A 25661-nucleotide genomic window follows, 5' to 3' on the forward strand; every position below is an offset into this window, starting at 1 on the left:
CTCTGGCCATTAGACTGGTACATGTTCCTCTGGCCATTAGACTGGTACATGTTCCTCTGGCTGTTAGACTGGTACATGTTCCTCTGGCCGTTAGACTGGTACGTGTTACTCTGGCCATTAGACTGGTACGTGTTCCTCTGGCCGTTAGACTGGTACATGTTCCTCCTGTTATCTGCAATTGTATTCAGTGTTTGATTTTTCTGCATGGGGGCAATCAGTTTTTCATGGCCTGAAGAATAACAATCTATGCCTTCCACCAACCAGCAGTGAAAAATACATTTCATCCAGATCCTCTCCATTTTTCACACAAGCCCCATTCAATTCTATGGAGAATGCATACAGCTATACACAGCTCTATGCATACAGCGGTACACAGATCAGACGCCTACGTTAATGGTTTATGTTTAGAGCGCAGGTGTGAAGATCGCTTTAGGCTGAACTTTAGAGAGTTTTTCTCAGTAGAATCTATGGGAAACTAAACTTGTGTGGACAGATCCTGACTTTTTTCAGATTGTAAAGTTTGGTTTTTAAAGGAGTATTCTGGTTAGATGAAGTCCTAACTATTAGATCAGTGGGGGTCCTATCAGATCTTGCTCTTTGAGCATGCACACCGCAGCTCCAGTCATCACTGCCGGAAATATACGAGCGCTTGTATTGAATGCAGTGGAAATGTGCATGTTCAGCCTACTGCTCCATTCAGTTTTGGGGTACAGGGCCCCCCTCTCATGATCGATGGGGATCCCAATGGTCGTATCCTAGTTATGCCTGGTCCTGTGGATAGGGGATAACTTTATCTCACTGGAATCCCCCTTTAACACCTCAAATCTTTTCTTTCCCAGGGTGATAAGTGATGTCTGGCAGGCCCCTTATCTCCTCTCTTACTGTTTATCAGAGATCCTGTTAGTATTGGGCAGTTGGGAGATGTAGCTGTCACCCCATGCATATGGCCAGCTTTAGTGGAAATAATCAGTTATTGGTAGCTGGACATTTTTGAGGGTTCCTAGAAGATATCATTTTGGTTACTTCTTCCAAGTGTTTTATTTTATTTTTTTAATTGCATCTTTAAATGGGACATAAGAAAATCTCATCAGTTTCTGAAGAAATCCCGTTGGCAAAGAATCTTCCCTAAAGATTTCATATATTAATGCATTAGTGATGCGGCATTGCACAAGTTTCTCTTCCTTTGCAGTGATAGTAAATGAGTAAATCATGAGATAAGGCACATTACCACAGAGCGGTACAGCAGAGGTGAAGAACAGAGGCGTCTTGTATGTTCATCATCTCAGTGTTGCGGAAGGAAGTACATGTGTCATGTGAAGTTACTTTCGAGCACTTCCTCAAACAAGCCTTCTGCCGTGACTTCTTGTAGAGGAACGTGCCTAGAATGATGAACCGAGAGGTGGGAAAGAAGACCGAGAGAGGTCAGTCTCAGATAACTGATATCTATCGAGAACAACTTCTGTAGTGCACGTTATTCACAGGTATTTAGTTGCCTCAGTCAGACTGGTTCATATCAGGGGAAGCAGTAAATATAGTATATAGCGAAACTTCTTTGAGTTGACCAACTCAAAATTGCATAGAATAGGGTCTTAAAGAATATGGCCATGGTATCTGGGAAGAGCTGTCATGGAAAATTATAAGGTCGACCTTCTCAAAGAGGTAGTCTTTTGGAGAAGCTTCACTGTATGTATGGAAAAAAGATTTGGTCTCTCTTAGTGGATGTATAGGCTTCAATCCTTTATTGATGCATGGACAGGTATCCAATAAAATCGTTTCGACCTGAGGAGATCTTAATCACAGCATGTTCACCATTGATTAAATGGGTTGTCCACTTTTATTATATTGTTGACCTAGCCTCAGGACAGGTCGTCAATATCAGATCGGCGGGGGGCCGTGAACAGGACCGACCTGTTCCATTGAAGTGAATGGGGACAGGGCAGCTGTAACTACACCTGCTCGCTGCTGCAATGTTGACGGCGAGCACGTAAACAGAGACGAGAACACAGCACTCATATGAGCGCCATCGTCTCTTCAGACAGCTGATTGGCAGGGGTGGCGGCAGTCGGCCTCCCGCCAATCTGAAATTGATGACCTGTCCTGAGGACAACGAGATTTTTGTGGGGCTGTGCACACAAGCGCTACTGCACATTACTTACCGCCGCCAGTCTCTGTTCTTTTGCTTCATTAGTTCCTATACAGAGAGCTGACGATCTTATCAGCTATGTTATCAGCTGTGTGTAGGAACGTAATTCATGACAGCCAGAGCTGTGAGGAGAGCTGAGACCGCTCTTTAGCTGGCTCCTTTGAACTAAGGCTACATTCACACTCGCGTTTGGTGCGGAGCCGTCACGGATCTGCACAAACGCATCCGTTTAGATAATACAACCGCATGCATCCGTTCAGAACAGAGCCTATTGTATTATCTTTAACCTAGCCAAAACGGATCCGTCTTGAACACCATTGAAAGTGTTCTATTGTGCCATATTGTGTCAGTGGCTCAGTTTCGTCAGACGGACACCAAAACGCTGCAAGCAGTGTTTTGGTGTCCGCCTCCAAAGCGGAACGGAGGCAGAACGGAGCCAAACTGATGCATTCTGAGCGGATCCTTATCCATTCAGAATGCATTAAGGGCGAAACTGATCCGTTTTGGACCGCTTGCGAGATCCCTGAACGGATCTCGCAAACGGAAACCAAAACGCCAGTGTGAAAGTAGCCTAACCTGTCCAGCTGTGAGTTAGGGTGGGTTTGGGTTTTTTGTGTGTATATTCAGTAGTTTTATTTTATTAATTCCCAGAGGACCCTTTTCACAGCCCGTATGTGAATATTCTACTTCATTATTTTTTTTTCTACAAAAACACATGGATGGTTTTCTGGATATCATTTTTTGAAGTCACTCCATGTAGTCTCCCTCCTGTCCTGGCTCTTTGACCTCCTCTTTCTTTGGACTTTTCGCACAGCAAACAGCCTCGCTTGACTTTCTCAGTCAGACCATTCACTGGACCAGAAAGAGAAGGGGAAGAATGAATCTATTAGAGCAAGGATGCTCAACCTGTGGCCCTCCAGCTGTTGCAAAACTACCAGCATGCCTGGACAGCCTACAGCGATCAGTCTACAGCAGGGCATTGTGGGAGTTGTAGTTTTACAACAGCTGGAGGGCCGCAGGCTGAGCATCCCTGAATTAGAGCATCACACTTTACACTGATAAGTGCAATAATCTTCTGGTAACATCTTTATCTAGGCTTGTCAAGAGAATAATAGACCTGTCATACAGTCACCGTAATTCTACTAATCTACTATTTTACTAATGGTTAACACCTTTCTCTTCACGACCTTAGGTGTATTTTTTGAACTCCACCAGTGATGCTGAGCGTGTGCATGCCGCATCTAAGTGCAGTCCCATTGACTTCAATGGGTCCGTGGTCTGCAGGTTGCGGCAAACTATAGGACACATTCTATTCTTCTCAGAACGGCAGCACTGATGCGAAAGCACACGGAAATTTCTTGAATTTTTTTTCTATGGATAAGGAGTTAAAAAAAAATACCCCTCTAACGAAAGCGTCCCTTTAATGGGGAAATGTAAATTTACTTAGGATACTTGGTAGAGCGCCTCCCTATAGAGGGCTATGTGTTAGATATGGAATAGCACGTACAGTATTATCTGTTCATCAATGTCTCTGCATTTACCAGTACATACAGCGAGGTAACTGGGGATGTGAAGCTATTTCCAGTATTCATCTATTATTAATGAAGGCCTGAGGCTCTATAATAAGGTACTGATTAATTAAGCATGATGCCGCAGAACATGTATGATAGATGTCAGCTCGGTGTCTATAGATGCATTTCCAGTTGCCGTCTGTTTTGTCAGCCTGTAGTATTGTCATTTTTTTAGTTTTGCTGCATATAGTTGCAGAGAAGGCCTGCCAATGGGAATAGTCTCTCTGACTACTTGGATATTTTGATTAAGGGGGTTGTCAGAGTTAATAAAAAATTTCCTAATGCTTCTAAATGTTATAGTATTCATCTTCTGCTCGCCTGTTACTCCCCCCCGCCATTTTCAGCGCCACAGCTTTGGTCTTCCTCCTGGTGTTTATGTACAAGTCCGGAGCGCTGACACACGGGTACGTGACCGGTGCAGCCAGTCACTTGGCTCAGCAGTCTCGTATACCACTGAGGTCAGTGGTTGGCTGCAGACTTGTTTTATGTGGCTGCTGCAGCCCTGAACACGGAATCGGAAGGAGGAACAGGGATGTGTAGACACATAGGGGGTCAGTTATTATCCTGAAATACGCCTATAGTATGCATATTTCAGGCACAGATTGCGGGGCAACAGTTAGTTGCGCTGAAATCTGCAACTTTTTCTAGCTCACGACAGGACTAAAAAAGTGTCGGGGAGGAGGACAGGCCCGTCTAATTCATCATTTTCTGTGCCTGTTTTAGGCGTAGAAAATGATTTAAATGTAAGTCTACTTTCACACTAGCGATTTTGCTGGATCCGGCAGGGTCCAGCAAAAACGCTTTCGTTACTGATAAGACAACCATCTGTATCAGTTTGTTATGAACGGATTCGGTTGTATTATCTTTAGCATATCTTTAACATTGCCAAGACGGATCCGGCATTACCCCCATTGAAAGTCAATGGGGGACGGATCCATTTTCGATTGTGGCAGAGAAAACTGATCCGTCCCCAATGACTTGCATTGGGGGTCATGCCGGATCCGTCTTGCTCCGCTTCCCAGGACGGAAAGCAAAATACAACATGTTGCGGTTTGATCTCAGGTCTGGGAACGCAACTAAACGGAACGGAATGCATTTTGGAGCGTTCAGTTCAGTTCAGTTTTCTCCCCATTGACAATGAATGGGGACAAAACTGAAGCGTTTTTATTCCGGTATTGAGCCCCTATGACAGAACTCAATACCGGAAAACGTTAACGCTAGTGTAAAAAAACCCTAAGACAGCAAGGTAGCTGTCCTACATTTAGACTGGAGCTGGACATGCCGAAGTTATGTAGAGACCGGCACCTTCATAGCTTCAGCAGATCAACCGACAGATATAGGGGTTAAGACCGGCGTTTTATAAATGACCCCCATAGTTGTCCTCCCTTTCTGCTTGATCCTGACCATCTGAACCAGAGGCGGGGTTCAGCACTCTTTTTGACTTGGTGCAGAACGGACACAGCAGGGGCTCTCCTGCTCCAGCCACTCGTCACATAACCGTGAGGAGGAGGAGAGGGACATAAGCCCAGTTCCTGGAACAAAGACAGCAGATTTCTTATATCTGTATGTTTCTCAATTTTAACTGTAATAATAGACAAAATAGGAACACGGAAAGGGAGGTGATGAAGACAGAAGTAGTACCTGCATTTTATGTGTTTAGTGATCCCAAACACATGAGCAGCATTTGTTAAAGGAGTTGTCCCACTATCGGGTTCTAGAAATAAGACTGGTGGGGATCTGACATCTGGCACCCTCACACTTGCTGAGAACAAGTGGCCCTTAGTTCCTATTCTTGGCAGGAGAGCTGGACAAATGCGCTGTCCATCCCCATAGCATTAAATGGTTTCAGGGCCCTGCTGAAAATTGCTATTTCTAAAGAGGTGAAGAAGTAATTTGCACTTTATTGGGCAATTTTGTGTTGCAAGCATGACCACTAGCTCAACTTTTCCTAAAGGAAACAAATTACGTAGAAAAAATTGTCTTGACATTCGTGTTATCTAATCCTTCTTCAATTAACTTTGGGGGAGATTCATACAGTCTAAACACAATGTGAGGTCAAGTTTACACACACCTCTTTATAAATTTGCTGCATCTTTTGGCAATCTGTGCCCCCAAAAAACCACATCTACTCCAGCTATGAGCTGTCGTTTCTGCGGTGAATTATAGTTAGTTTGTTTGAACCCAACCTTTTTTTTTTTTTTTTTTTTTTAAAGTTGCCAGATTGGTGGACTATCACATAAAGTTGCAAATATTGCTGCACTAAAAAATTTGACTTTTTAATGCAAGAAAACTAGCCCAATTACTGAATTCCCCTTTGTCCTTGTTTCCTCACCACATTTACTAGTTGTGGTTCTGTCACCGTTCCACCTCCTAATACATGGTATATTTTATCATTACAGCGGTTGATCCAGCCCTGCAGAAAGACCATCGAAACCAAACAAGTGGATCACCTGCTGGCCCTGCACAGTCATCCTCCAAATATCATAGAGCCAGATCCGGAGGTGCTAGAGATGAACGGTATCGCTCAGGTAAGAAGTCCTTGTCTGTTCAGTGTACGAGCATTGACTGGAACAGGAGCCTTTATTTCTAAAACTGCTCCAAATTTAAAGGGGTTGTCCCACAAAAACATTCTACAGTTTTCAAACCAGTACCCGGATCTGAATACTTTTGTAATTGCATGTAATTAAAAATTTAGCATAGCCACTGAGTATCTGTATAGCGCCACCTGCTGTTTGTTTCTTTCTTTTTGTCCTGCTCATTGAGATGGTCGCACATGCTCAGTTTCATTCTTCAACTGTCTTCTGAGCTGTGATAGGGAGAGCATGGATACGCCCCCTGAGCTGCAGCAGAAAAGACACTCCCCTTGAGCTGTGATAGGGAGAGCTGAGACACGCCCCCTGAGCTGCAGCAGAAAAGAAACTCCCCTTGAGCTGTCAGCTTGATATAAATCTAGCAGAGCAATGAATGTGGAGACCTCTGGATCCATGTGAGGTACAGGGCTGGTTCTAGCTTTGTTAGAAAGAGATTGTCATGTACTGTATGATGTCTGGTTTTTATTTTTACATTCGTCATGGGATAACCCTTTTAAACTATTCCTAGCCTGAGTGGATTTGTCTGGGTCAGAAATGTCCCCATTCACATCTGCCTTGTATTAGTACCACAATGTGTTGCCAGTATCATTTGTCCTTTTTCCATCCTTTGGGCAGTAGGCCCTGGTGGGACCACCATTGCCCTCGCTGTTTATAGTGCACTTATTGCAGAGTGCAAGGTAGTTTGGATAGCATTCATATGTAAGGGTTGTTTCACAAGTAGGGGCAGATTTTACTAATATTTTCTTAGACTAAAAATGTGCCAGGTTTACTACAGTGGCTGAGCCTGGCACACCTTTAGTTTGTCTAGTCCAGGGATCAGCCACCTTTGGCACTCCAGCTGCTGTGAAACTACAACTCCCAGCATGCAAACATGCTCGGCTGTTCTCACAACTCCCATAGAAGTGAATGGAGCATTCTGGGAGTTGTAGTTTCAGAGCCTCTGTAATTCCGGAGGTTGCTGATCCCTGGTCTAGTCTAACTTTACACCACTTATTAGTTGGCTTACGTTATGCCACAATTATACACCAGAATTTTGTTGTTTTTTTTTTTTACATTTTTTATTTTTTGCCACATCTTAAACCACACCTTTTTCTGACAAGCCCCACCTATCTTTCTGTTGAGCCACATGCTTTAGTCTTTGCAGGAGGAAAATGGCTCTAAAAGTGTTTATAGCACTTAGAGGACCTTTCACCGCTCCTGACATGTCTGTTTTAATAGCTTCATGCATTCCCCATGTATCAACAATTCTGGAGCATCTATTCTTATGGTTTCTATATTATTTCTGCTAGAAGTTATGAATGAATTGCTAGTAGTCTGTACTAAGGGTACAAACAGGTGGTAACTAATTGGGGGGGGGGGGGGGGGGGGGGGGGGGGGGGTCCCTGCACAGTCTTACTCTATCCAATCAGTGCTGCCATTGTCAGACTGTGCAGGGACACAACCCAATTGGTAACACCCCTCTGTACCCTTACTGCAGACTGCTAGCAATTCATTCATAACTTCTAGCAGAAATAATAAAGGAACGGCACAACAGAACTATTACATGGGGAATGCATGAAGCTATTTAAACAGGCATGTCAGGAGTGGTGACAGGTCCTCTTTAATAAAAAGATTGCACCACAATTCTGGCACATTTTAGTGAATCGCCTCCAGTGTTTTTCAGAAAAAAGCTGCTTTTTTATGTCATTTTTACATAGTAACAGTATAGGTTGAAAAAAGTCTATCCAGTTCGACCTGTTATCCTGCAAGTTGATCCAGAGGAAGGCAAAGGTGATGTAGAAGCCAATTTTGCTGATTTAATGGGGAAAATTCCTTCCCGACTCCAATCAGGCAATCAGAATAACTCCCCGGATAAACGACCCCTCTCTAGTAGCTATAGCCTGTAATATTATTACACTCCAGAAATACATCCAGGCCCCTCTTGAATTCTAGTATTGTACTCCCCATCACCACCTCCTCAGGCAGAGAGTTCCATAGTCTCACTGCTCTTACCGTAAAGAATCCTCTTCTATGTTTGTGTACAAACCTTCTTTCCTCCAGACGCAGAGGATGTCCCCTCGTCACAGTCCTGGGGATAAATAGATGATGGAAGAGATCTCTGTACTGACCCCTGATACATAGTTGTTAGATCTCCCCTCAGTCTTCTTTTTTCTAAAGTGAATAACCCTAATTTTGATAATCTTTCTGGGTACTGTAGTCCACCCATTCAAGTTATTACGTTAGTTGCCATCCTCTGAACCCACTCCAGCTCTGCTATGTCTGCCTTGTTCACAGGAGCCCAGAACTGTACACAGTACTCCATGTGTGGTCTGACTAGTGATTTGTAAAGTGGCAGGACTATGTTCTCATAATGGGCATCTATGCCCCTTTTGATGCACCCAATAATCTTATTGGCCTTGGCAGCAGCTGCCTGACACTGGTTTCTACATCTTTGTTTGCTTTTCACTAAAATTCCTAGGTCCTTTTCCATGTCAATGTTACCCAGTGTTTTACCATTTGGTATGTACAGGTGACTTGCATTATTCCTTCCCATGTGCATAACCTTACATTTGTCAGTGTTAAACCTCATCTGCCACTTCTCTGATCCATCTGTAGCAATATACTGTCTTCTGTGTAATGTGTTCGGCACACGTCGCTTACATTACAGATTTGTATCAGAATCCTCACTTTAGCTGCGTTTTTTTAAAATGGTTTTCTGCATTGCAAAGGGTGAAATCCTTGGTGGAAATTAGGGATCGACCGATTACCGGTTTTTACTGATATTATCGTCCGATATTCAGTATTTTGACCGTTATCGGTATCGACATCTATTTTGCCGATATTCCGATAACGTATTGGGAACACAGACCGCGCTGCTCTCATCGCTCTCCGTGTTCCCTCAGCAGCACAGGGGAGAAGGAAGCCGTGTCTCCCTCCCCCTGTGCTGCCGCCAATGAGAGGAAGGAGGACAAGAGAAGGGGAGGGGCTGTGGCCACTGCGCCACCAATGAAGATAACTATCTCATTAATTCATATACAGGAGGCGGGAGCTGGCTGCAGAATCACATAGCCGGCTCCCGACCTCTATGAGCAATAGCTGCGATCTGCGGTAGTTAACCCCTCAGGTACCGCGGATCGCAACTACCGCTCATAGAGGTCGGGAGCCGGCTATGTGATTCTGCAGCCAGCTCCCGCCTCCTGTATATGAATGAATGAGAGATTTCTCTTCATTGGTGGCGCAGTGCGCCCCCCCCCCCCAAGCCCCCCAGTATTAATCATTGGTGGCGCAGTGCGCCCCCCCCCCCCCCGTATTAATCATTGGTGGCAGTGGCCACAGGATCCCCTCTTCCTCCGATCGGAGCCCCAGCTGTGTAATCCTGGGGCTCTGATCGGTTACCATGGCAGCCAGGACGCTATTGAAGCCCTGGCTGCCATGATAAGCTCCATGCTGCTGTGTGCACAAAGCACAGAGCTGCAGGGACAGTGTGAGCTCCTATTCACCCTGATAGAGATCTATCAGGGTGAATAGGACAAAGGTTCTAGTCCCTAAGGGGGCTAAAAGTTAGTAAAAAAAAAACAAACACCAAAATATTAAGTATAAATGAAAAAGAAAGATTTACAAAAAAAAAAACTACATGCTAACAATACACATATTAATTTAATTTTCAGCAGATTTGTGTAGGAATTTAATTTATTTATTTTTAAATGAAAATTCCCAGAATATCGGTATAAATTATCGGCTATCTGCCTGGAAGTTCACAAATTATCGGTATCGGTCCTAAAAAATCAATATCGGTCGATCCCTAGTGGAAATCCACATGCAAAAATTGACATATTGCAGATTTTAAATCCAAACTGCACATCAAGTCCTCTTTAGATTTTGATGCTGACATTTTTCGCAGTATGTCGATGCGACTTTTCAAAATCTCATCCAGTTTTAAAGGGAATCTAACACCACTGTAGACCCTGTTTACTGTTGGCATGGCCCCATAACCCTGCTATAGCCATGTGTAAATATACCGTTCTGTCCAAATCTAAGCTCTCTAACCCCCAACAACATGTGTTAGGCCCCGTTCACAGTTGCGTTTGGAATTCGGTATCCTGATCCAGCAGAGGATCAGGCTTCCAGCGCTCCCCTGGATACGATCGTGTACTGCCAGATCCCCATTGAATGTAATGGGGCAGAGATCTGGCCCTCTCCAGAATATATGCTGGGAATCGGACAGACAAAAACCATTGCATTCAGTGGTTTTTGTCTGGTCGAATGCCACATATTTGTTGGGGAGTGGCCGGATATCATTACAGTCAATGAGGATCCGGCAGTACACAGTCATATCCGGCAATGCCAGATATGGTGAGCGCCGGTAGCCTGATCCTCAGCTGGATCAATATACTAATTAGGTTGAAAGGAACCCAAGGGGCTGTACTTTTCCTTGTGGAGCCCAGCGCTGCTCCTCCCCACTCTTCTTCTTCCCTCCTTCTAAAAGCAGCAGCGAAGTCGTCCAGATGTCACGCAGTCCCACATTCACCTTTCTGTGTGGGCCCGCATGGTCTATAATTTAGCTGGCTGCAGATTCATTAACTATACTGCGCATGTGCCAGCAGCCAGCGCAAGATTTTAGCTGGCAGCAAGATTACGTCGCCGCTTCTAGGTTAAGGAAAGAAACTGCACAAAGGAAAAGTACAGCCCCTTGGGCTCATTTCAACCTAAGTAGAATAAAGATTAAAACATGTTTTATGGGGGATGGATTTGGGTATAAAGGTACATTTACAATGGCTATAGCAGAGCTATAGAGCCATGCAAACGCTAAGAGGGTCTACAGTGGTGACAAGTTCCCCTTAAATCCAGGATTTCAAGGCTGACCTTCAGATTTCTGCAGCAGATTTGCACTTTGACAGGATTCGACTACATTCACATGACTGTAGTGTTTTGCGGATCCGCAAAACACGGACACTGGGCCATGTGCGTTCCGCAATTTGCGGACCGCACATGCTGCCACGATCATCTTTTTTGCGGGGCCGCGGAAGGTAGCCTTAGGCTCATTAGCGTTCAGTGGGACTTGTGGTCTGCCTGAAATAATTGACAGGCCACTTACCTCTACATCAGATTTTTGGTGCCGCCATGAAAAGCTTACAGTGCGTGTACACAGGGTTATGGATTTGACATGGATTCTGATGCAGGACACACCATGAAATCTGTGTAAAAATTCTGTCATGTGAACTTAACCTTAAAATGTCTTTGCTAGTTGTGGCCCACAAGATGAAATACAAAATGTCCATCATGCTTATGGCCTGTGTTGTCACTTTGCCTTCTAGATATCCATACAGAAGCAGTCCAGGCTGCGTTGGCAAAGCATAAAGAACAGAAGATGGCTTTGCCTATGCCAACCAAAAGGAGGTCGACCTTTGTGCAGTCTCCTGCAGATGCATGCACTCCTCCAGGTATTAAAACCTCCAAATGATATTGCCTTAAAATTGCCTTATACTCTATATAAGGCCTCATGCACACGAACGTGTGCGCCCCGTTGCCGTATTGCGGACCGCATTTGCGGATCCGCAATACATGGGTGCCGTTCTGTGGGCATTCCGCATCACGGATGCAGACCCATTCACTTCAATGGTGCGAAACGGAAGCACTACGGAGTGCCTCCGTGGGGTGTCTCCCCGTACTTCCGTTCCGCAAAAAGATAGAATATGTCCTATCTTTTTGCGGAACGGCCGGATTGCGGACCCATTAAAGTGAATGGGTCCGCGATCGGCTGCGGCCTAAGAGTGCATTCACACTGCTGTATGACGGCTGTGCTCATGTTGCAGACTGCAGATCCGCAAAACATAGGCAGAAGGGCTTCCATGTGCTTCCGGGTTCATTCATCAGCGCTTCAACGGATAGGACATGTCCTATCTTTCACCGCATTCTGCAAATCAAAGACCCCTTGAAGTCAGTGGGTCTGCACCGCGATGCGGGGTGCACACGGTCGTTGCCCGTGTTTTGTGGATCCGCGATTTGCAGTCCGTAACATTCTCATGGCCGTCACACATTCGCCCACAACTAGTGCCTGATACTAGTGAACTGTCATGTGGGCAGTGTCCACCACCCAGTGTCAGTGTAACTGTATTTCTTTACATCCTTTACAGTCAGAGCCAAAAGTTTTGAGACTGACACAAATTTTAGTTTTCTCAAAGTTGTCAAATTTGTGACAGTCTCAGAACTTTTGATCGTGATTGTAATTGTGCTTGGTGCACTAATATTTTTTACAAATTTTTTGATACAACACCAGACAATGCCATACTTGTTTGGTTTTGGGAAGATTTAAAGGATCTTTCCAGAATTTATAACATTAACCCCTTCAGGACCCTGGGATTTTCCATTTTTGCGTTTTTGTTTTTTCACTCCCAGAGCTTATTTTTTTGCGGGACAAGTTGTACTTTCTAATGGCGCCATTAACGGTTGTAGTAGGAAGCGGGAAAAAATTCCAAATGGGGTAGAATTGGGAAAAACGCAATTCTGATAAAGACTTTTATTTTATATATTTTTTACACCGTACACTATGCAGTAAAACTGACCTGTTATCTTCATTCTCCAGGTCAGTACGGTTACAACAATACCACACTTATATAATTTTTCTTGCGTTTTAATACAGAATTTTTTTTAAAATTTTTGAGGGAAAAATTTTATGTTTATACCCATATTCTGACCCCTATAACTTTATTGTAGTTATGTGTACGGGGCTGTGTGAGGGCTAATTTTTTGCGGGACGATCTGTTCTTTTCAGTAATACCAATTTGATCACATTTTATAAAAAAAAATATTCTTATTATTATATTTTTATTGTATGGGCATTTTCACATACAGCGTTTCCCATGATGTTTTTTTTTTGTTACGTATCTTTATTTTTATTTTAAGGAAAGGCGGGTGATTTGAACTTTAATTTTGAAAAAAATATTTATATTTGTAAAACCTTTTTTTACTTTTTTTTTTTTTTTAAACTTTTTATTTTATTTATTTGCCCATTGTGTTCATTGATGGCTAAATAGCCATCATTGAACACTTCATTTGGAATATAAAAATACAATGCTGCCACCTAGTGGCCTATAATGGTATATTCCTGAAATAGGCACCGAAGCCTGCTTGACCCGGCGGCTATGGCGCCTGTTGCACGTGCAAGTGGGCGCCATGTTTGGGGACGGGACGTCCGCCGTACATATACTTAAAGGGTTTTTACGGTAGGTTATCCCCTATCCACTGGATCCTACTGCTGGGACCTTCACCGATCACGAGAACGGGGCCCCCATACGCCTGAGCAGCCCCTTGCTGCTCCCTTACAATGACCGGAGTGGCCAGTCGCAAATGCGAGCAGCCACTCCATTCATTTCTGTGGGAGTTCTGGAGATAGGTGAACGCTGTACTCGGCTATCTCCAGAATTCCCATAGAAAATGGGAATTTTAGGGGAGCAGCAAGGGACTTGCAGGAGGTACGGGTCCCCGTTCTCGTGATTGTTGGGGGTCCCAGCGGTAGGACCCCAACCAATCTGATAGTTATCCCCTATCTTGTAGATGGGGGATAACTTGTACCTACCGGAATACCCCTTTGACATTGATGCGAGTGTTGCTGTGCTTGGTACTGTGGCTCTGCAAGGGCTGATAGGAGTTCAGCTGCAGTACCAGGCACAGTCACTCCTGTGAGCGCTGTTGTGAAGGATACTGCAGTACGGACACAATGGTGCCCTCGTCCACATACTGTGTCTGTTACTACGGCTCAGCCCCATTCTGCGTGTGCCTTTTTTACATGTGAAACATTAAAACCATGCAACAAAAACTCATATTCCAAAGCTGTTGTGATTCCTTGTAAAACCAGTTGCATTTTTTCACTTTGGCCACCCCATGCGGTCTCACCCCTACGATTGTGTGCAGATCCTGCTGAACTGTCTAGCGCCAGCCGTAGGTAACATCATTTAGTTAATGCCGTACATAAACTCCATTTCGTCTTCCCTGGCTTTGTGTACATCTTGCTATTTATAAGCTTTATAATAACCAAATGTACATTTTCTACCTCCCAGACACGTCATCTGCCTCTGAAGATGAAGGCTCTCTAAGACGACAGGCCGCCCTTTCTGCTGTACTCAATCAAAGTTTACAGAATACGGATTCCTGGATTAATAAGTCCATTCAGGGCTCCTCTACGTCATCTTCAGCATCCTCTACATTGTCCCACGGGGATGTTAAGAGCACCAGTGGATCCTTAGCCGATGTCCTTGCCAATACTCACCTAGGTAACATAACTGGATCAGGCCGTCATCCATTTCTGTATTGCAGCCTAATAATGCATCGTCTCTAAACATCCATCATATATTCATGTGGACTGTCATTTTACAGGTCAGCACTCTGAGAAGTTCTTCTAGTGAAGTCATAATTATGGTCAGAAAGTGAGAATCTGATGGAGACCACATTTATGTTACCTAATGCTAAGTTTATGCAAAGACTCAGTATTTCTAGTGTTGAGCCTTGCTTTTCAAGACTTCTGCATTTCGGCCTGGCATGCTGGATATCAGCTTCTTGGCCAAATCCTGACTGATGGTAGCGCGTTCTTGCCTAATCCGTGCTTGGAGTTTCTGTGTTGAGGACTGATGACAGGTTCTCAATGGGTTTGAGATCTGGGGAGTTTCTTGGCCATGGTCTCAGATCTTTTGACCGTGATTGTAATTGTGCTTGGTGCACTATTATATTTTTTTATAAATTTTGATACAACACCAGACATGCCATACTTGTTTGGTTTTGGAAAGATTTAAAGGGTCTTTCCAGAATATAACATTAACCCCTTCGGGACCCTGGGATTTTCCAATTTTGCGTTTTTGTTTTTCATTCCCCGCCTTCCCGTAGTCCTAACCTTTTTATTTTTCCATTCACATAGCCTTATGAGGGCTTATTTTTTGCGGGACAAGTTGTACTTTCTAATGGCACCATTTACGGTTGCATACCGTGTAGTAGGAAGCGGAAAAAAAAATCCAAATGGAGTAGAATTGGTAAAAAACACAAACATTTTATTTCTTTTTTTTTTACACTGTACACTATGTGGTAAAATTGACCTTTTATCTTCATTCTCCAGGTCAGTACGGTTACAACGATACCACACTTGTATAATTTTAGGCTACTTTCACACTAGCATTGTTTAAATCCGGTGTTCAATTCCGACACCGGAACTGCCCGCCGGATCCGGAAAAACGTGTGAAAACGGATTACATTTGAATCCTGATCAGGATTTTGATCACAATGAAAACATGCATTGGAAAAAACGGATCCGCCATTTATGGACTTTAACTTTTTTTTCAAATTTTTCGGGTTTAACATGCAAAAGCCGGATCCGGTTTGACTGAACACACAGTGCCAGATCCGGCGTTAATGCAAGTCAATGGGAAAAAGACCGGATCCGGCATTCAGTCAAAGTGTTCAGGATTTTTGGCCAGAGGTAAAAATACAACATGCTACGGTTTTCTGAAAAGCCTGATCAGTCAAAAAGACTGAACTGAAGACATCCTGATGCATCCTGAACGGATTACTCTCCATTCAGAATGCATCAGGATAAAACTGATCAGTTCTTTTCCGGATTTGAGCCCCTAGGACGGAACTCAGCGCCGGAAAGAAAAACGCTAGTGTGAAAGTACCCTTAGGGAATTTTGTTCATAGGCCTTTGTGCAGCTAAATCCAATTCATGCGGTTGAGCTGCAGTACTAAGCACAACCACTATACCTGTACGATGAAGAGGGCACTTCGCTTGTCTACGGCCCTTTTGATCACTGGGCGTGCGGGGTGTCATACCCCTGCCGATCAGATATTGATCCTGAGGAGAAGTCATCAGTATTTAGGTCCTAGAAAACCCCTTTAAAGAGGTTTCCTTGTTTCAGCAAAAAAGGTCATACACTGTGTAATGCTAAATCATCAGCATACTCTTTGCAGAGTTTCCAAAAGATCTCTGCTTGCTGTCATTCTGTATGAACTGTCCTGGCCCTGTGATGTATGAGTATGTTACATCTCTGATAATGTACCGTGTGCCCCTCACATAACCAGGACAGATTTCTGCTCATATTGAATGGGTACACTTAGAAATCTTCTAAACCGTGAGCAATTGAGAAAGATGAGGGACTGTGGAGCTTTTCATTATAAGGTGAATAACAATTGTTAGCATTTAAAGGGATGTACCCCGAATGACTACTTATCGACTATCCATAAGATGGAGGATAAGTGTCTGATCGGTGGGGGTCTGATGCTGGGACACTCACTCATAAAGGGAATCGGGATCCCATGTCCCCAGTTTGAATGGAGTAATGGTTGAGCATTGCACACCATCTCCATTCAAAGCCTATATGGGACTGACAAAGATAGCGGAGTACAGTGTTTGTCTCTGGCAGTCCATAGAGCTTCAGTGATCGATCTCATTTTCAGTGGGGGTCCCAGCAGTCAGACACTTGTCACCTATTCTCTGGGTAAGGTGGTAAGTTGTCACACTGTTGCTTTATTAGGAAAATAATATTCAAAGAGGACGTAACCTACATGGTTTTGGTAATAGGATCCTATTGCAGCATGGTGGCGCAGTGGTTAGCACTGGTGCCTTGCAGCGCTGGGGTCCTAGGTTTGAATCCGACCAAAGACGACATCTGCATGGAGTTTGTATGTTCTCCTCATGTTTCCGTGGGTTTCCTCCCACCCTCCAAAGACCTACTGATAGGGAACTGAGATTGTGAGCCCCACTGGGGACATAGCGTGATGATAATGTCTGTAGGATTTGTTAGCGCTATATACGTGAGTGAAATAATTGTAAGTGGCACAATGGCAGTGGCGCATTGATTCCCAAAACTAAGAGATGAGTGACGAAAAAAAAAATTTCCATGTATGTAATGAGACAGATGAGCGCAAAGTACCGTAAGTGTTATGGCGGAGGCCCATGCCTGCCGCCATCTCATTCTCCCTGGTAAGCACGGCCGCCGCGCTACTCGCCTGCTCTTGTATTCCAGTTGCCTGGACTGCATGCAGGCACTTTAAAGAGGTTATCCGGTAAAAGATATTTATGACTTATCCTCAGGAGAGGTCTTCAGTATCAGATCTGCAGGGTGCGATACCCAGGACACCTGCCGATCAGCTGTCCTTGAGCGCCGCAGCCTCTTCATAGGCCTGTGACATCACTGTACATGGGTCACTTGGCCTAGTTCAAGTCAATGGGTCTGAGCTGCAATAACAAGCACTGCTAGTATACACTGCATTGTCCCTGGAAAGCGCAGCAGCTCCCTGAAACAGCTGATCAGCAGGGATGCCGGGACTTGGACCCCCCACTGATGTGATAATCTTGAGGATAAGTCAACATTATCTTTTCCAGGACAACCCCTTTAAGAGCCGTAGAGAGCACAACCCTAGCTGATCACCCAGGTGCACTTAAGGTATTCCCTGTGGGGAATGAGACTTTGCAATAGGCTCCAGTTCTCTAGTTCCTGCAATGGTGTGCTAATTACACTCATTTGCCCATGTACCGACTCCTACCTGTTTCCTAGATTTTGACCCTTCTGTCCTGACTTCTGCCTGATCTCTGTAGTGACTCTGAGCTGCCACCCTGACCTCGGATTGTTTACTGGATTGCACGTACTCTGCCTTTCTTGACCACGGCCTGTCCTTGTCTACGGTTTTGCCTGATCTTTTGCTGTTCTACATCAGTGTCCCTTGAACCCCATGGGTCGGCTCTCTGTTGAACAGAGACTAGTCCAAGAAGTAGGGGCCTGGTGGGTCTCCGGCAGCGAAGTCTAGATCCCTGTATAGTGGTTAAAAGGGAAACACCAGAGGGGCCACTTAGATAAAACCTTCAAGTAAAATATGTTCAATTGATACAGTGGGTTCACATCCGCCGTGGAACAGTAAGCCATGCATCTAGAACCCCAATGTGTGCAATTGCTCAGTGTGGGGTTCTGTGAAGAGGATAAGTGACAAAGCTGGACGTACTGGCTCAGGGAGCGGTAGAAAAGGAAAAAAGGGCAGGAACTAAGACTGTAAAGAGGAATTTCTCATCTGTGCATAATAAATATTTTCACTCCAAGGTGGAGGCCAGGCGTGGGTTTAATAACTAGCATCTGTTTTATAAAGGGCAGTCAAATAAGTCCTCACCAAATATTTTTGCTTAGTTGAACTGCTCCCAATTTTTTGTCTTTACTTATTTGCAGAAAGTCTGTTGGCTCCTCCTGATGTCACGAGCACCACAAACACAACCACATCCTCGTCATCCTCCTCATCCTTGTCCAATGTACGCCCAGCAAGTATTGACCTACCACCCACAGCGCTGGTAAAGGGGGTGCACAAAGCAGCAAGAAGGTCCAGCCTTATGGACACTGCAGACGGTAGGAATGATGTTTTGCGTTCATGAAGTTTTAGCTGCCTAGGGTTTAGTTCGACTTCAGGAATTTTAAGGATTTTAAAAGGAAAACTGGCCCGTCATGTGAAACACAGTTTTATTCTTCATTCAGACAGGGGAAAAAAAATAAGATTTGTATAAATTAGTCAGTTATTCAAGTTTTACCATTATTCACAATTTTGTTCATAGGCCTCCATTCACATGGTTGAGGCCCAAAGAGTGTCTTTATGGTCTCTGTCGGGCAAGTTTACACCACTGCTGGGACCTGCACCTATATCGGGAACGGAGCCCCGCAAGGTGGTGGCTGGAGGACTCCGGTCTGCCCCACCACCAAGCGCGCTCCACATAGAAGTGAATGGGAGCGCACCGCGCGTGACCGGCGGCCGCTCCCATTCACTTCTATTCGCTTGACGGAAATGGCCTAGGCTATTTTCGGCGGCCCCATAGAAAATGAATAGAGGGCGGCTGCGCATGCGCAGCAGGGTGTGTAATAGTTGCAAAATAGCTGGAGTGCCACAGTGGGAACCAGCATTAATTTGGCATAGTGTGAACAGGGCTGTAGTATTACACATCGAAATGCCAGCTCACAAAGATATCCTGCTAATTTGCTCCTGATCTTTTACCATTTTGCTGTTGCAGGGGTGGCAGTCAGTAGCCGAGTATCTACAAAGATCCAACAGCTCCTGAATACACTGAAGCGACCAAAAAGACCACCGTTAAAAGAATTCTTCGTGGATGATTTTGAAGAGATTGTGGAAGGTATCATCAGTCAGATGTCATAAGTGATTTATGAGCATGGGGTCACATTCTTTATTGCATCTCTTGCAGTATTTGTATCGGATTCATATATTTTTTTTATGGTATTAAAGTTGGATACTGTTCTTCAAAGTGAGTTACTGAAGTGATGGAGTCAAGAACAGTTGCCATAATTTGAGGTCTGAGACAATTTAATGTAATATTTATTGCATATATGTGAATTGCCCGGATTGTGTAGCCGTTAGTCGACCCATTACATGTGGGTATCTGTATTATTGCATGTTATTTACATATGTGATATGTTTTTACCACTCAGTTCCTAGGCCGGATCCTAACCAACCAAAACCAGAAGGTCGCCAGATGACCCCTGTGAAAGGAGAGCCGCTGGGAGTGGTGTGTAATTGGCCACCGTCCGTCGAAGCAGCTTTGCAGCGCTGGGGAACAACACAAGCAAAATGTTCATGTCTCACCGCCCTAGATGTGACGGGGAAACCCGTCTATGCACTAACATACGGTAAGATGACCCAGAAACAAAAATGTCTTGTGCTACGTGTGTTTCCTGGTGAAAAGCACCAGGGACATTTATATATTTTTCAACTTGAGAGCTTGTGGTGCCTAAAAAAAACCCATATCGCCTCATGGAGAGGGCCTTAAACTGTGTGAGGAATCTTATAGGCCAGGCAATGGTCCTCTAGAATTTTGGGAAGAGTGTATGAAGATGAGCTTTTGGCAAGCTCTGACTCTAATGCCACTAGTAATGTCAGTCAGTGTTCAACCTTTTAAACGGGCATGACTTGGACAATAATTAAGCCAGCATCTCATCTGCAGGCAGCGGATTCAGGGTGAAGTCAGTCAAAAACAAGAAAAAAACTAACGTACTGCAAACATCATCTTCTGTTCTCTCCTCTTAAAGAGAGGAAATGATTCACACTGCCCTACCTACTGATCAGCTTCACCATTACAAAAAGAACATGTTTCAGTCTGCAGACTTTCAGAGAAAATATAGTTTGAAAGAGAGCTAGGCAACTATACCCATTGACGAGTCTCCCTGGGAGGATCTTTGCCTGGAGCCGTGGCGTACGGATAGTGGTGCAACACAAAACCACATGGCTACTGCAAAATCCAAAATGTCACGTCAGTTCTATTAGATACTGTGCAGCCAAGGAAATCATAAAGTGAATTTGGGCCTTTTTTGCCCAACAATCTATATATAGTAATAAATCTTTATAGCGGTTGGAATAGAGTTTTTCTGATACAGCACTGTTACCTTCATAGACAGTAGGACTAAATGGCAACACGAATGGCGGGAGCTAACCATGCAGATTTATTTACTTCAATGTATACATTATTTGCTTTTGTGATATAAAATAATTATTTATTATTACAGGGAAATTGTGGACCAGAAGTGTGAGACTGGCTTACACCCTTCTTAACAAATTGGGGACCAAAAATGAGCAGGGACTGAAACCAGGCGATAGGGTAAAGTCACACTTTCCTTTTATATTTGCATGTATTTTATGCTCTGGTTTATTTAGCTTTTTTATTACATTCAGTTTGATTATCTATATGTAAATGGTATATATTATATAAATTAGCACCACGTGAGGTTCCCTGTAACGGAGCCTAGCAGCTCCATTATGTTGCCTTCCCTCGGAGCAGTGCACAGTAGTAACAGATAGACTGATTTCAGCGGTATGTTACCTTAATGTGCATCTGTTTTGGGGAAATGACCTGTTAAATTGCATAGAGGCTGGCCAACAAGGAGGCCAGTTGTGATTCACTCCACCACCCTTCAGCTACTGATCTACAGGTCTTGGCCTTTCAGGGGTGAGATAGTAATAACCGCAGTAAGCACTGGCCAGGTTATAACGGAATTTATAAGACTGTCAATAGGACTTTCTTTTCCGTCCTGCATAACGGAAACCAGATGGATCCATTATGCATCTAAAGCAGGGATGGCCAACCTGAGGCTCTCCAGCTGTTGCAAAACTACAACTCCCAGCATGCCCACGCTGCCTACAGCTATCAGCCTACAGCAGGGCATAGTGGGAGTAGTAGTTTTACAACAGCTGGAGGACCGCGGGTTTGGCCATCCCTGATCTAAAGGTTTCCGTTTTGAATTCATTCTTACAAATTCAGTTATTTTCCGTTATAACCATATTATAATGGAAAACAATAACGGAATTCATAACGCTGATGTGAACCCGCCCTTCGGCCTCTTTCAAACGAGCGTTATGGATTCTGATGGTTTTGCACGCAAGTTGTCAGTCTCGTCTGCGATTGAGTTCAGTGTTTTAGTTTTTTTCCACGCGGGTGCATTTCTTTGTGCGTTTTTCACAGGCGAGAAAAAAACCTAAAGGATAACCATCTATATCTCCTAGCAACCATCAGTGAAAAACGCATTGCATCCGGATGGCTTCTGTTTTTCACTGAAGCCCCATTCACTTCTATGGAGCCAGGGCTGCATGAAAAACACAGAATATGGCCTCACGCACACGGCCGTTGTTTTTGTCCGCATCAGAGCCATAGTCCGCATCCGTTGCTCCGTTCCGTGGCCCCGCAAAAAAAAAAAAAATAACCTGTCCTATTCTTGTCCGTTTTGCAGACAAGAAAAGGCAGTTATATCAATGGCTGTCCGTGCCGTTCCGCAAATTGCGGAACGCACACGGACACCATCCGTGTTTTGCGGACCGCAAAACGCACAGCGGTCGTGTGCATGTAGCCTATAGAACATGCGATTTTTCCTGAACGCAGAAATGATGTGTGAAAAATGTTTACAGACCCATTGAAATTTAATGTCCAGATGCTATGCGTTTGCTTCACGCATCGCACCCGGACGGAAAACTCGCTTGCATGAAAGAGGCCTTGAGGAATAAAAAGCCTCAGTTTCCTATTATTCCACCCACCCCCTAGCAGTGCTTTTTGTGGTTATTCCCATCTCAGCCAAGAAAGTCTGCAAGGGGAATTAGCGGCTGCCAGATTTATTCTTGATGATAGGCTGTATGTCAGTGTAAAACCGACACGTATAATACACTACAGTACAGAAGTCAAATGTGTAAGTACAGAAATGAAATGTTAAAAAAATATTTCCTTTTATTTTCCTTACACATTACTTCATTATGTAAAAAATTCTAATAGAAAGCAATAAAATAATAAAAAAAACTCCAAACAAAATTCCTTGTTTGATGAAATCCAACTTATCACCCTATTATCATAAACCGTAACCTTTAATAGTCAAATACTTCATAAATCGAATTAATTAAAAACAGGAGCTTCTGAACTAATACATGGTAGTGAGAAAGGCCAGTGTTACTTCACACGGTCTTATATACATTACCCCCAGGGTTCCCTAGCTGAAGGGTGCCCCTGTGTGAGTTCTTAAATACACCTGTGGATAGGCCGGGGATCTCACTGGATTTCACATCCCAATTACCTGTGTACTGCCCTAGTGCCTCATGGGAGGGAGAGCCATAGGACTGAGAGAAAAGGGTATCTCTTGGTCGGCCACTTCGAGGGGCTATGCTATACTGCATTTGTATAACTACTCAAGTCTCGCACAACATATTCACTCACATATCCGCTAGGTTCTAATAATCAGCTACTTCATGGGGCTGTGCTGGTTGGAGTCTGGCTAAGGAGCAGATCATACATCACACACACTCTCAGATCCTCTATTGTAAATATCAGCCACTTCAAGGGGCTGTCCATATTCCCACTGTGACCCAGTTCCAGTCCTAGCTGTTAAAACTTCAGCTAGGGAACGCTAGGGGTACTGTATATAAGACCGTGTGATGTACCATTGGCCTTCCTCACACGCTCCTGACTACCATATATTAATTCTTTAATCCCATATTGGTCAGTGTCCAGAAGCGTGTGCTTTTAATTAATTCAGCTCCATTCAATGAAGTCTTTAGGTTATGACAATGGGGCGACAAGTTGTATTTCCTCTCCCCGACAGGCAATGTTGTTTGACATATTTGTATAACCTAGTCACCCTATGGGGTCACAGAAAAATATAAAATAACAAAGAACAGCGTATAATTTGTATCACCTCATCCATAACAACATGATCAGACTATTTATCACTGTTAGAAAAAAAATTCTGATGCCGTCTTTTGTTAGTTCCATCTTCCAATAAGTAAGACGGAATAAAAAGTGTTCAAAAAGTTACATCTGCCCCAAAATGTTACCAATGAAAACACAAACTCCTCCTGCAAACAGCAAGCCCTCACATAGCTCTGTCAGTGGAAAAGTAAAAATGTTCTTGGAGTATAGCAAAACAGAAAAATTTTCATAAAAGGTCAAAACGAAAAAAATATGCAGAATAATGGTCGGTTTAGGCTTCATAACTGTCGGGACGATTATTGGGAACGAATGTTACTATGAATGTTCGTTCCTGATAATAGGCCCTTGTAAGGGTGCTGTCAGTCACCTGATGAATGAGCAAAATGCTTCTTTATTGGGTGAAATGATCTTTCATGCAGCACATTAAATTATGGTTTCTGGGCATCAGTTAGTTCCCAGAAACAATGATCCTGTATGAGGGTAGGCGATGGTAGTGGCCATCTCACATCCTCACACAGCAAAGGTGATGGCTGCATGTAAATGTAGCCCTTCACCTTCATTGACAAGCAGGCAGTTATCGGGAAGGAACAGTCCCTTCCCGATAATTGCTTTCTCTGTTGACGCAGAGTAAATGCAGCATTACTGTTTTTTTAGACCTACTTAGGCTACTTTCACACTAGCGTTCGGGTGTCCGCTCGTGCGCACCGTTTGAAGGGGCTCACGAGCGGCCCCGAACGCATCCGTCCGGCCCTAATGCATTCTCAGTGGACGCGGATCCGCTGAGAATGCATCCGCCTGCCAGCGCTCAGCCTCCGCTCCGCTCAGTGAGCGGACACCTGAACGCTGCTTGCAGCGTTCGGGTGTCCGCCTGGCCGTGCGGAGGCGAGCGGATCCGTCCACACTTACAATGTAAGTCAATGGGGACGGATCCGCTTGAAGATGACACTATATGGCTCAATCTTCAAGCGGATCCGTTCCCCATTGACTTTCAATGTAAAGTCTGAACGGATCCGCTCAGGCTACTTTCAGACTTAGAAAATTTTCTAAGTAATAATGCAGACGGATCCGTTCTGAACAGATGCGAACGTCTGCATTATCGGAGCGGATCCGTCTGATGAAACATCAGACGGATCCGCTCCGAACGCTAGTGTGAAAGTAGCCTTAAATATAACAATTTTAGGAGTATTTTTATCGTTGTTACTTGTGTGTTTGTGCGTTCCCATTACATGTGGTTTTATGGTGTTTTATGTTTTCTTTGTGTCTGTCTTCTTGTCTTATCACTGCTGGCATGTAAACACATTGGATGAGTATCTTCTTTTTACCAAATCTTTTTAGAGAGGCACATCTGTCTATATATCGGTTTTATGCATTAATACTTGCCCATTTTATGTGAATACCACTTTTATACACCTAAAACACAATTTGTATTCAGGTTTTTTTTTAAACTCCTTAAAGGGTTATTCCAGCCTGAAACATTTATTGCCTATCCAGGCAGAACAGGAGACCTCAGACTCCTGCCCCCTCACCCTTCCCCAGCTGCTAGATCACAGCTAGAAGGTGAAAGAATACCGGGTTGAGCATGCTCCCTGCTGCTTCATTCGATGTCCGGGGCTCTGATAGAAAAAGCCAAGCACTGTGGGGAAATGTTGGGGGTCCCATTAGTTGAACCCTTATTGATCTTCTAACATATCTCACCTATCCAGTTGATGAGTGATGAATACTTCAGCCTAGAATGTCCCTTTAAGGAGGCCATTTTGTAATGCACCCTCAACATTCTTATATCTCTAATTTAAAGGTTGTGTTAATTGTTATTACCAGCATCATTTTCATTTGTCTTGTCCATTTATATGTACCTATGTGGAGTTTTTGTACCCTCCACCTCCACATAGATATATTGATTGTCATTGTTTTCCAATAGTATTGGACCATTGTAATGTCAATTTAAAATTATAAATCAATTCTGATCTTTGAATGTATGTTTTAATCCTCTGATGGTTCTGTGACCTAATTCAAGGTATCTTTACACATAATTAGTCTCCATGTGTTTTGTTGAAAGTATGGTTATCACTCCAAATTTTGGGTGTTCGTCTCTGGAACCTGGGTGCACTTTTGACATTCTGCCTAAACATAGAAGGGGAGATTTATCAAAACTGGTGTAAAGCAGAACTGGC

General features: G+C 43.9%; 1 protein-coding gene across 3 annotated transcripts in view; it reads left to right on the top strand.

Moving 5' to 3' along the window:
* The window catches only part of DIP2B (disco interacting protein 2 homolog B), a 213420-nt gene that overhangs the window by 119655 nt on the left and 68104 nt on the right, over window positions 1-25661 (top strand). For 2 of the 3 annotated variants that reach the window (XM_040425899.1, XM_040425901.1), the window contains exons 3-9: window positions 6114-6242; window positions 11600-11725; window positions 14342-14554; window positions 18482-18655; window positions 19309-19428; window positions 19742-19939; window positions 20813-20904. In XM_040425899.1, the coding sequence (XP_040281833.1) occupies window positions 6114-6242; window positions 11600-11725; window positions 14342-14554; window positions 18482-18655; window positions 19309-19428; window positions 19742-19939; window positions 20813-20904 (1052 nt within the window). Of the gene's footprint in view, window positions 1-1379; window positions 1482-6113; window positions 6243-11599; window positions 11726-14341; window positions 14555-18481; window positions 18656-19308; window positions 19429-19741; window positions 19940-20812; window positions 20905-25661 lie in introns of those variants that run through there. The other variant, XM_040425902.1, reaches the window with a different exon arrangement.

Source organism: Bufo bufo, chromosome 3 (genome assembly GCF_905171765.1).
Source record: "Bufo bufo chromosome 3, aBufBuf1.1, whole genome shotgun sequence".
Classification (NCBI taxonomy): Eukaryota; Metazoa; Chordata; class Amphibia; order Anura; family Bufonidae; genus Bufo; species Bufo bufo.